Source organism: Podarcis tiliguerta (genome assembly GCF_965153285.1).
Source record: "Podarcis tiliguerta genome assembly, chromosome: 4".
NCBI lineage: Eukaryota > Metazoa > Chordata > Lepidosauria > Squamata > Lacertidae > Podarcis > Podarcis tiliguerta.
In genome coordinates, this window is record NC_139537.1 from 28,506,352 (window position 1) to 28,519,213 (window position 12,862).

Here is a 12,862-nt window from a genome sequence, read left to right on the forward strand (position 1 = left end):
TAGCTTGCTTCCATTAGGTGCTATAGAAGATGCTGCCCTATCCAGCATGTTGAAGTAAGATCCAACTGCCACTCCAGTCAGCTTCTGCACACAGAACAGGCACAAGATGGGCACCATCTTGTTTTTCACCTCAGGCAGCAAAATGTCTTGTGCTGGTCTTCCATGCATGATTTAGCCAGGTAGGTAGGTTTTGTACAATGATTAAAAACAACAGAACTGTACCACAGTGACAACCATAATACTGTAAGCTTAAGAGACAACCAGCATTAAATGAAAATACCCTAAGGAGCACAGAACTACATCAAATACTTACATTAAAACCACCAACCACGTCATAGGGACATAAAATCAGATCTTAAAAGACCTGGGAAAACAGAAAAGTCTTATGTTGGTGCCAAAAAGCCAACAATGTGAAAGCCAGGTGAGTTTCCCAGGAAGGGCAGTTCTATAGCCAATGCTATCACTAAACAGACTTCATCTGAGCTCCATCTTGAGGGGCACATGAAGAAGCATTTCTCTAGTTTACATGTATATGTTTGTGTGTGTAAGTATTTCTGTGCTTCTGTATATGCATGTGCTCATATGTGTAGATTAACTTACTTATTACCCAGAATGCAGCATGTAGGAAAGAATGTAATTGTTTGTGAAGAAAGGGAGAGCAAACTGCCGAGATAGTTTTTCTGATAATGCTGGTTTTATTTTTATTTTTGTTCAGGTTCATGGCAGTCATTCCAGTGCCTCAATAGTACCTCTGTGGCCAGAAATTCAGCAAGAGCTGAAAATTGTTGAATCTGAAGAGGAGCTGCCACTTGCCCTGGAGACAGGCCAGCAACAGCGAGACCTTAAACCCAGTGCTTCACTGATTTCATCCTTGGAAGCAAACAATTTGCCATGCAGTTCTGGGCTGCCTGTGACACCACCCGAAGAAGGAAGCACGGTGAGAAATCCACCAGTCGCACCTCACATTTATTCGTTTAGTGCTCCCTCCAAAGGATCAAAGGACTCACCTGTTTGTGATTCTGAACTATCCCCAAAGCAAGATGGTGCTTCTCCCGCTTCATTAAAACTGGAAAATATCCCTTGTGGGAAACCTTGTCCAAAGGACTGCTTAGAAACAGAGGACATCAGGTGTGTCCATCCATCTCAGCTCGACGATTGGAAACTTCCATCAGATCCGCAAGAAAACATGGCTCTTTTGAGAAACGAGTCTTCGTTTGCTGAAGAAAAGCAACCAGAGTGGGAAAGTAGTGAATGGCTTCTTCACAGGGAGAAGGAAGGTGCTGCTGTGACCCAGGCAGCAAAAAATGATCAAGTGCTTTTAGAGAGTCGAGGCCTACAGAGTTCAGTTGCCTTAAGTGGAGTTGGAGCCCACCAGCTCAAGGAATGTAAACTGAAGAATCGAGCTCGAGATTCTCTTGACCACCAAGAGGAAGATACATGGGTGGACCATGTTCAGAGCTTAGAGTTGGTGGAGCCGTGGGAAGAGCACCAGTGGGTCACCAGCCCACTCCACTCCCCTACTTTCAAGGACATCCAAGGAAAGGCGCTTCATGAGTTTCAGCCACTGAATCAAGGAGGGACCAGGAGCCATTTCAAGAAGCCATGTTTCAATCGTAGCTTTTCCTTAGACAGTAAAGACTTTGTGAAGAGGCACCGGGCTATCCAGCTGCCTTTTGAGAGCACAGATGTGGAGCATTTTTGTGGTGACATCCGATTAGGGGTCAAGCAACCCTCACAAACAGAGTGGAGAGAAAGTGACGGAGGAGAAGCCTGGCTGAATCGTCCAGAGGAGCTTTCTAAGCCAGATGAGACAAGCAGGAGACTTCTGAGCCACGAAGCAGGCTTTGCAGCCAGAGAACTGTCATGCAGTCATGACAGGGTCTACCCTGTTGCTCACAAAAAGTCAGCTGAGAAGGAAGCATACGAGGACAAAGAAGACCAGGGATTTTCAAAGCCCGAGTCTCCTTTGCCACAATATAATACTGAGAACAGTTCCTTGAGTTTAAACAGCCCAGAAAAAGATGTACCAAGTATTCAACAGGCTGATAGTCCTGGAACCTCTGCCACAAAAGATCTATGTTCTGCCAAGGAGTCACAGACCGGTAAAGGTGAAGACGTCCCACGAAAAGGGAGGCCAAGGCCTTCTTCTCTCAATTTGGATTCCGTCCTACCCGCAACCAACCTTTTTAATTTTGAGAGTCTTTCTGTGCCCACCCCACCCAGGCACTTCCTGTGTGGGCAAAAAGAAGTTAAGACGAGTGACTCTGTGCCATCACTCCCTGTGGCCTGTCCGAGCAAAAACAAAGCTGACCTTTGGGGTTCTCACTTTGACCCCCAAGACGTAGACCTAGACTACATAATGATGGCTCATGCTACCACTGGTCGCCGCAACTCTGCTCCAGTGAGCGTCTCGGCAGTGAGAACCTCTTTCATGGTTAAGATGTGCCAGGCTAGAGCTGTGCCGGTTATACCACCTAAGATTCAATACACACAGGTCCCGCAGCCCCTGCAGACACAGAACCCCAACTGCAGGATGCCAGAGAATAAAGAAACAGAAGCCAATGTAGGTCAACGCAAGTCAACTGAAAATGCTCAGGGTCAGCTGCAACCTCCAAAGAGTCCACCAGTGGAAAGGAAGGGGAAGGAAAATAATAATGCCGCCTTTATAGATTCAACGGCAAGTAGAAAGGCAGAACCATCCTTTGCCAATCATAATTCCACGCAGGATGCACCAGTTTTTCGTCGGAAACGCAGCTCTGAAGGGGAATCTACAGGGGACAATCCCCAGTCCTCAAAAATGGAGAGGTCTTCAGGGGTTTCTAAGCCTTCTTACAGATCTAGACCAGGAAGACCTCAGAGTCTTATACTATTTAGTCCTCCCTTTCCCATCATGGACCATCCTTCCTCCTCTGCAGACTCCAGAGTGTTGCTTTCTCCCATAAGAAGCCCCTTACAGACCCCTTCTCCAAACCCCATTGCCAGTGATTTGTCAGGGACAGCTTCAGAGGGGGTCACACTTCGGAACAAGATGACCATTCCAAAGAATGGCCAAAGACTAGAGACTTCCACAAGCTGCTTCTACCAACCCCAGAGGAGGTCTGTGATTCTGGATGGTAGAAGTGGGAGACAGATAGAATAAGGCCCATTCCCTTCACTCTCTTCCCTGGTGGATGAGATGGGGTGGTCACACGGAGAACTATGATTATTGTTAAACCCATACTACTCAAAAAGTACTTCCTTTGTCATTTCCAACAATCCCTTATTTTACTGATTGTCACTTTGATGATTGATAGAATGTTTAGTTGATTTAACCTTGAGTCCACCTTGGCAAAAGGTGTGCCAATGAAAGCAAAATTATGTGGAAAGAAAATAAGAGATCAATCCTTGTTATGTTAGCCAAAGCTACCCCCTCCAGACTCTTCCTCGTCTTTCAGCTTTCCAGCAACAGAGAACAATCACAAGAATCATCTCAGCAACTAATGCTCCGTTCCTCACCGTGTTCCTGAAATGGCTTCTTTGTTGATCTTGATTTGTCGTATTCCTGGGGGTTCCAGTCCACATCTGTATTAAAAGCTTATAGAGTTTCCCTTCCCTTTGTACTTGTTTATGCGCAGACTTACAGTACTGAGAGTTATGTGCTCAATGGGCACTCAGCTAAGTGGTTTAAGAGGAATGGTGATGCATTTGAGCTAAAGCTTTCTTCAATAGGCTGCCATTGCCATTAAGCACCTGTTTGTGTCTACAGTCCTATTCCCCTAGCACCTGTTTCTTCATAATTTTTGATAATTTAGAGGTAACTGCAGAGTTCTTATATTAATTGTCTACAAGGATTTGTACAAATAGCCATGTAAGCTACCTGCTGGCACACAGTGATTGGCAGAGTTAGCGACGCGGTAGCCGGGACAGTCCCACCATTGTGCTGTCTCTATGGACCCTATCCAAAAAGCACTGCACTTTCACCCTCCTGCTAGTCTTTCTGCAGTATCAGGCGCAGGTCTTGGTAGCTGCTGAAGCAAGGGATGGACAGAGCAGTCACAATAAGCTGCAACCTAACTGCATTTCTTGTATTTTCATAGTGTGCTGCTCTTTATTTGAAGACATCACAGCGTGGTTTTTCTTCTCTCTTTCAAGAAGTGTTGCTGCTGCTTTCTCAAAATAAGCTTGTTCTTTAAGCTGCCACTCAGTCTGCATAATCAGGACTGTAGGTGGCGAGAAACAGTTGTAGGATCTGATTAACGAAGAAATCCCCATGCTAATTTGCAATTGTGAGTCACTAAGTTGGAACTGGGAGCCTTGAAAGCATCTGAAAGCCGGGCGAATTAAAAACGTTACATTTTGTTTTCTCATAGATCAGGGCGCAGGTCACAACATTGCATTTTTGAGTTACATTTTCCCAGGGTGCATTTGGGTTGGATCTGTGACTTGGCTACAGGCAGTAAAAATGTAGATAAGCTATGTTGTAGTGAGTGTTGGCATGCAAAATGGAAGTGGCAGCATGATGGAGGAGCCTTGCTTGTGTTGGAGAGCGGCACTTTGTGCCAAGATTCTGTAGTGACAGGGAGATGCATGAATTTCTACTGTGATTCATGTGCTTCTTCCTAGAATTTCCAACCCTGATGGTGAAGAACTGAATTTCACAATGGCTGCTTCATGAAACACAATGGGTACCTCTTCTCTGAGGCTCCAGAGATCTAGATGTCCTTGGGGGGGGGGGGTGCCCTAACTTTGCCTTGCAATAAAAACTTTGTGGGAGCATTTGAAAGATTATGGTAAGAGTAGATTTGAGCACCATCAGTCCCAGAGCATTGTTTGCCTGTTTCTAAAGAAGGAAAGGTCCTTTTTGCTTATTTTTATTAAAATGAAAACGATCTTCTTGGCTTGACCATAAAGAAACTCGGCTAAACAATTACTAGGTATTGTGGCTTTTTAGATTGATCCACAAGGTAACTCAAGTTTGTTTGTGCATAGAGCAAAAATGAGGGGGCATCTGCTAGGGGTTTTGTATCCTCCAGTTTGGCTGGGCCACACTATGCTTCTTATAAGATCTGGGAAAGAGGGTGAAGAAGAGATGGAATTGTTTGGTTTTTGTTGCTGTTGTTTCTTGTAGCTTAAGTAGTATCATGAGGTTGTGCTCTTTGGTAGAAATAAGGAAGGATCAGTGTAGGAGTGAAACAGATGGTCTGAACAGAGGGAAGTAGGTTAGTTTATCATTCCACTATCTGAATAGTGGGAAGAGTTCACTGGTTCAAATTGTGGCAAAAGAGTTACTTATCTAAATGAGAAGGGAGGTAGTGCAAAACTCATCTGGTTGGAAGGAATCATCCCTTCGTCTAATCCAAAGGTAGCCAGCATTGTACCCTCCTTATGTTGTTGGACTCAACTCCCATCGTCCCTGGTTATTGGCCATGCTGACAGCGGCTGATGGGAGTTGTAGTCCATTAACACCTGCAGTGCACCACCTTGGTTTAAACGAAATCTAGGACTTGCATAAAACCTAGAGCACTGACTGTTTTGCCAAGAGCAGAGAAGTTTCCCAAAGCAGTGTTTCTGTATGTTAAAATGCTTTTGAGTATTTCGGTTAAGAAAATGCAGAAGGGTCTGAGCAGCTTCCCACTGACCAATCCCCCCTCCCCTGCCCCACAAAAGTTGCAACCAAAAGTTATAGCTAGCTTTTCCTCTCTTCAGAGTTTTGAAATAGCTGTATTAAATAATATTGTGCTAAATTTATATATAAACAGAACGTATATAATTATATTAAAGTGTAATTAAAAACTAAGAAATTGTCTCTGAGCAGCATTCGTTACACCTGCGAATCTTGGGTGGATCCAATGTACAGAAATGACTTTTTCCGTTGAAAACTCCTTATGTGCAAGTTTTCCAAAACTTTTCTAAAGAAGGCAAGCAATGGGATCACAAGACCAGCATTTCAATCCCTCTCTCTCTCTGCTCCTACCTTCTCCTGCATTGCCCTTAATAGCAGTTTGAGCCTACCAAGCAGCTGAGCAGTAATTGAAGTTTATCATCTATTGAATCGATCATCTATTAAAGTTTATCACCAGCAATTGTATCCTGGAAGGAGAAGTGCAAGTTATCACATGTCTGCACTCCAACATTTCCCCCTCCCAGTGGTTCTCTGCAATGAAATGAGAGCACATTTTTCTTAATCGTAGGAAAGTGTTTGCAATCCACCCAAAAGCTGCAGCATAGGTTTTGCTGCCATTTCTTGCCAAGTTCAGTACTCGAAAATGAATATTTATTGATGGCTCAACACAACACTGCAATACATTTGATAGTTCAGGGTCTTTCTTGCCTTTAGAGCTCTATAGGAACACAGGAAGCTGCTTCCTACCAAGTTCAACTATATGTCCATCCAGTTTAGTATTGTTTACTCTTGCCTGGCAGCAGTTTTCTAGGCTCCCAGGTTTCACATCACTGCCTTCCTAATATTTGAATGAACACACACACACAATGGAGTGAGGAGGGGTAAACTCAAGAGATAAATATATACCTTTATTCCAAGAAAAAGGTGCTCAGACCTATGGCTTATCCACACTTCCTCTTTTCCCACTGCTTTTCCCTGGGGTGAAAACCTTCTCTTTAGTGCTCAATCAGAGCAAACAGCAAATTAGGTTTATCTGGATTAACATTTGCTCTGATTGAGCACTAAAGAGTGGGTTTTCTCTGGGAAAGGAATAGGGCAAGGGGAAAACCGGTCTGACCCATGCTTTCTAGGCACAGGATAAGTGTATAGTTCCTGCTATATCCATAAAATTCAATGTAGGGAGGGGAAGAGAGAGAGAGAGAGAGAGAGAGAGAGAGAGTCCATCACAGTGCGATGAGGTCTGGAACATGCATGAATGTGTTGTGTTTTCATTGGTAGCCCTGGTGGGTATTGTTTTCATGGTTCATTGTTGTTCCTGTAGGCTATCTGTTTCAGCGCTTTTATTGCTTTGGAGTTTTGCTAAGTCTCAACCATGAGATTAAACTGGAGGTTTGTTTTTTTTAATTAAAAACAGCAACATATGAAATGTGTCCTTGTGGTGTTTGAAGATTACTTATTTGTTGCAATCTCGGCGAATGCAAAGAACTGCTTCTGTTGAGGTCTCTATTATTTGACTAGCTAGCCCAAAGCACCATGGGATTTGGAACTGATCCATCAGTAGTTATATAATACAAGAAAACTGACTCCAGATGTTCAGGAACCCAGCTTTCTTTTTTGGGGGGTGGGACAAGGTTTTCATATGCCTGGAATTTGTAAATAAAATAAATGGGTCTGAATCAATTAGCATCTCCCTAGAAATAAATGTATGTGTGTGTGTGTGTGTGTGTTGCATCTTAGGAAATGTAACATTCCAGAAATGCAGCTCCGCTTCATTTGGTTGTTTGGAAAAAGTCATTTGTCTATGCAAAGTTAGGCAAGGAAGCACCTCCCCCCTCAGCCATTTCACTTTTCCTTTATTCACCCAACCAAATATATGTGGCACCATCAGAAAACTTTTTCAGAACGAGGGCAATGCTTCTTGTTCTCACTTGTGTTCCGCTTTGTGCCATTGTCATGTAGGTGAATGTAAGAGAATGCAGGCTGATGTGATGCCATCACTCTGCATGCTCCCTGATTGGTTGGGATTTTCCTAGGGAGAACAGATAGCTCTCTGAATGTGAGAGGAAGAGTACTTTGGAACAGAGTTATTAGCCCTCAACAGTGAACAGAATGATCGGCCACAGAGATGCATTGCGGTTCATTAGTTCAGACAGACCTGTGGGCAGGAGTCCGAGAAGGGAAAGTCACTTAGTCTGTGTGGCAATTCTGCGGTCCTTTACGGACTGAGGCTCCTTGTGGTACCCTGGCTCCCTCCGTATAGTCCCCTGAAGGAAAATTAGCAGCATGTCATTCGTCACTGTTTCCACAGCAACCTGAATAAATCGAATGCTACATTCTGTGGTAGCTGATCCTCACACCTTTATACAAAGCATCCATCTTGACTGCTGTCACACCAGCTTTTGAATAGGAGTGATTTAGTGCTCTCTAATCTCTTTTTCAGAAGCTGCCTGTTACTTTTCTGAAAACAAATGCATTCATTGGTGTCTTGCTTGTGTGCTTAGATGCAGCGCAGCCACGGAGGTGAGTGGGGAGGGTGTAATTCTACAAAGGCTATTGCCCTGGATTTTGGATGGGAAACACCAGAACTCTGGGACTACACTTGGAGGGTTGGTTTAACCTCCAGCTCCTTCCTGAAATCTTGCCAGCACTGGATTTAAAGTTGCCATGTGATTGGGGGGATGAGACCCCGGCCTGCTCTTGTACTCTTGTCAGATGTAGGACACTGTTAAAGTTCCAAGATTTGAAATGGGCCAGGGCTTCTGTATCAGGGGTGTTAAACCTGTGGCCCTCCAGATGTTGTTGGACTCCCACTCCCATCATCCCTGCCCTTTGGCCATACTGACTGGGGTTAATGGGAGTTGCAGACCAACAACGTATGGAGAGTCATTCAGAGGCTATCAACACCTCCTTTCCTGGGTCCATACAAGGGGAAATGCCACAAATGCATTGGTGAAAGAGGTTAAACCAGCCGATGTTCTTCCTTCGTACACAAGTAATCCTCTCTCTTCTGCTTGGAAATCCTGACATGAGACACAAAAGCAAACAGATGCAGGGTTTTGTAGCTTGTCTACCATTTTCCTGCTCAAAATAGCATCTCATGTTTACAGTAGCTCCAGGTGCAAAAGAAAGTGCCTGACAAGATGACAAGATGTAGGAGATAAATGTGCTGGCTTTGCCGTTGCTATTATATCAGCTGTCATGTGGTTCAGGGCAAAAGCTTCAGCACATTCTAAGTTGCAATTTGATTTGATTAGGAAGAAATTAAGTTGAAAGTTTCAGGTATGGAATTCGTAAAGCAAAAATGGAAACAACAGCTAGGAAATCACAGCTGGACCTATATATACTAGAACTGATATGAAAAACAGAACTCAGCCTTGGCTTTTAGGTCCCTAATGCTTAGCCACAATAGTTACGCTAATTTTCTCCGATAGAATCTCAGTGACGCTGACAAACCAAAGGACTGCAACACATTCTCTTGGCTTTAGCAAATCTCTGATCCAGAAATATTTAATTCTGTCCATAGGAAAAGACCTTAGAACTTCAAAGAAAATACAGCAGCTTCTTAAGAATAAACCATGGGATTAAAGGCAGAGGCAGGGGGATAAACTAACGTAGCCTGAATAAGGAGCCGTTTCTGAAAGGCAAAGCTTAAGTGAGCAAACAAAAAGCAGATGCTGAATTCATTCTGAAATATCCAGAGTACCTGAAAAGAAGGCTCTTTTTTAAAAAAAGAATTAAAAGCATATACAGCATTCAAGGTTCAGTGTATCTCATTACTGTTGCCTGAGGCAACTGCATTTCTTAGGAATTTTGCAATGAGAAAAATGCTCACAATTGAGCCCTTATGTTTTTCAACGTGTCCTAGAGTGCCCGCAGCTTCAACCAGGTACCTGAGCCTCTGTTACAGGCTGCCCAGCCCCTTCCAGTCTTTCTACAAGCCTTCATGCCCCACTCAGAAACCTAGCCTAGCATCACCCAACCAGTTTCCTGGTGGTTGAGAAAGATGCTTCAGATCAGAGATTCTGCAAAGGATTTTCTCCACAGAACACATAGAGCACATTTCAGAGAGGCTTTGCTTTATTGTTACAGAATTTATTGCTTTATTGTTATTGTTGTGAGAGCCCCAGCTCAAATGCTTGTGAGCAGCTTGATCCATGAAAGACTTAATTGGCAAGGAAGAAATGATGCTTCTGAAGAGAGTGCATAACACAGGGATAGAAAGTATACTGTGCCCAGGTTCAGTCTCCAGAATCTCCAGGTAAAGGAAGGTTAGGGATCTAGTGCCCTCCACTTGTTGCTGGCCTTTGAGTCCTATCATCCTTAGCCATTGGCCATGGTGACTAGGGCTGATGGGAGTTGGAGCAGAACATCTGGGATGTTGCAGGTTCTGACCCCATCCACAAGCAAGAGAGGAATCCTAGCTGATTTCCCAGTGGTGAAGTGTCAAGTCAAGGGACACATGCAGACACAGACTACTACTTGAAAGCAAGAAATGATTTTGGTTTTATTCAGGCAAGTAACAGTATAGGCTTAGCAGCAGACAAAGAGTTCAGAAAAGCCAATTCAGGAGGGCAGGAAGTTCCAAACTGGATGGAAGCACCAAAGATGTCCCAACAAGTTTCCCCGCCCCTCCCACCAAGCAATTAAAGATGTGGCATGGCGAGCTCACCCGAGAGACTCTCTTGCCTTGTGGGAGTATCATGATTGTAAGTAAGTTCTGCATTGGGTTGGGTGGTTCTGCTCCCATCTGCAAATGTAGCACCCAATTCTAGGCAACAAGATTGCACCTTTCTGCTCAGGCTCCCATTCAGTTGCTGCCTCTGCTTCCTGTTCAGCCTCCTCTAGCTGATCAAACCGTCCCTAGCCTTCACTGAGGTTCTTCTCTCCACAGGGAGGTTGGGGGAAGGACTCGGGGTCCCTGCTACCCCTTTCAAAGAGACTGTTGGGTTGGAAAGTGGAGAACCCCCTCCTCCAACCCATTCCAACAATTCAGCCCCCCACTCTGTTTCTTCTTCCACAGTTCAAGCCTGCCGACTCACGCCTGATATTGACAGTCTACTGCGAGAACAGGATGCTGAACTAGAAGGGCCTTTCGTCTCATCCAGTAAATCCCCTCATGTTCTTAATGAAAAGATCTGATGTCCTGGATGACCTGTTCAGAAATGCTTCTGTGGTGGAAAGCATGGCATTATAACCAATAGAGTTTGGTGAGCATGTTGGAGTGATTATGTCAGGAACCTGTTACTAGGGTGAACCTGTCAGCTACAGTTTCTTTCGGCTTATCATTTCCCCAGTACTAAGTTCAGTTCTCCACATTTTCACATTAGTTTGCTCCCCCCACTCCACAAAGAGCATCGTGAACATTCAGCATTTCAGTGTGAAATTTCTTCCAATATACACATTTTTGCAAAGCAAGTTTCTCTAACACAATGCATTTTATATGCTATTTTCACCAACACCCTCATCTTTATGCACCCGTTGTCGCAGTATATTCATTTTTAAAAACATATTTTTTGTTTGGAGACCCATACGGCAAAATTCAGAGAAGTGTGCATGGTGTTTCTGAAAGTTTGTATTAGGCTTGGTTTTGAATGTGAGCTGAATCAAACTTCCCCCCTATTCGTACCTGTGGCTCTCCAGATGTTGCTGGACTGCATCATCCTTGACTATTGGCCATGACGGCTGGGGCTGTTGGGTGTTGGAGTCCAACAACATCTGGAGAACTACAGGTTCCCCTCACCCTTAGGCTAAAACAGGGTTCCCCAAACTTGTTTTTGGACTAAAACTCCCATCATCTCTAGCTAGCAGGAACAGTGGTCAGGGATGATGGGGACTGTAGTGCAAAAACAACTGGAGACTCAAGTTTTGTAAACCCTGGTTTAAAGGTACATGATGCCACAATTTTGCTAAAGCGAAGCAGATCTAGAGCTGCAGATCACCAAATAAAGGCTAGCTGATGCCAAGCTGGTGTTTGTAAAGGACACTGTAGCAGTCTGCTTCAAAACTATTGCTGTCTGCATACTGGAAGTCATGTTGACTGATTCAGACCTGGCCTTTGTCTCAGAACAAGCACCACAGGTATGGCAGATTTGCCTTCCAGGCGGAACTTCATGTATCCCGCATGAGCATGTTGATCTCCTTATTGCTTCTCCCTTTCCTTTTTCTGCAACTGTTCCTCTGACCTTTACCCACCCTGTGTTGGAATCTCCAACAGCCACAGTCAGCAGAGGAGTAGAAGCAGCTTACACGACAATAAAGACTGAAATGTGATAACTCCAGGGGCCAGAAAACCAGAACCAGCAGTGCAAACTCCAGGTAAGCCTGTCTGGCAGCATTCTGCCACCAGCCCGTTCTTCGGCCATAGAATGGACTGTGCTTTGGTATGCGATCAAAGGGAAGTACAGTTCTGTGATAAACAGCAGCTCTCTTTGGGAAAAGTACACATAACTTGACTGTTAAAAAGCAGCACTACTAAGCCTAGTGATTCTCTGGCAGGAAGTAACCATTTGTCCCTGCCTCACATTAAGACGAATGGCAATCTAATCCTAAATGTTTGCGCTACTTGCCTACTTGCAACGCTAAAGAAAAACACTCCAGACTGATTCCAGCTAGAAAGTCCAGACGTTACTGGGGCACACATTAGAATGTGACGCCATACAGGTTGGATTGGGCACTGACCCATTCTTGTTCTATTATGCCAACATGGCATTAGATCGTGAACTTCGTTAAGAACTAAGCTGGCAGAGAAGTGACATGACCATTGAGGACTTATAACAAAATCCAGTTATGCAGAATGACAACCACATACTTGGCTGCTTAGTCAAATACCACACCACCTTGTTTAAGCTGCTGGAAAAATGCAGTATAGCTGTTTTTACTCAGCAATGAAGAAGAAGAAGAAGAAGAGTTTGGATTTGATATCCCGCCTTTCACTCCCTTTAAGGAGTCTCAAAGCGGCTAACATTCTCCTTTCCCTTCCTCCCCCACAACAAACACTCTGTGAGGTGAGTGAGGCTGAGAGACTTCAGAGAAGTGTGACTGGCCCAAGATCACCCAGCAGCTGCATGTGGAGGAGCGGGGAATCGAACCTGGTTCACCAGATTACGAGACTACCGCTCTTAACCACTACACCACACTGGCTCTGAAGAGAAGCAGCTTGTGTTGTTGATCAAGTGATTGGATATTGTGAAGGTGGGATACTGAGAAGCAAACATCCGCGTGCACACAGCAATGGGAAGTTTGTTTGTATGTATGTGTATG

The 12,862-nt window shown here is 44.4% G+C and overlaps 1 protein-coding gene across 1 annotated transcript in view; it reads left to right on the forward strand.

The window, feature by feature from the left end:
• The window catches only part of ARHGAP31 (Rho GTPase activating protein 31), an 86,664-nt gene extending 79,636 nt beyond the window's left edge, over positions 1-7,028 (forward strand). The window contains exon 12 of the mRNA XM_083437004.1: positions 716-7,028. Within this exon, the coding sequence (XP_083293130.1) occupies positions 716-3,139 (2,424 nt within the window). The 3' untranslated portion in view covers positions 3,140-7,028. The remainder of the gene's footprint in view (positions 1-715) is intronic.
• The last annotated feature ends 5,834 nt before the right edge of the window (positions 7,029-12,862 follow it).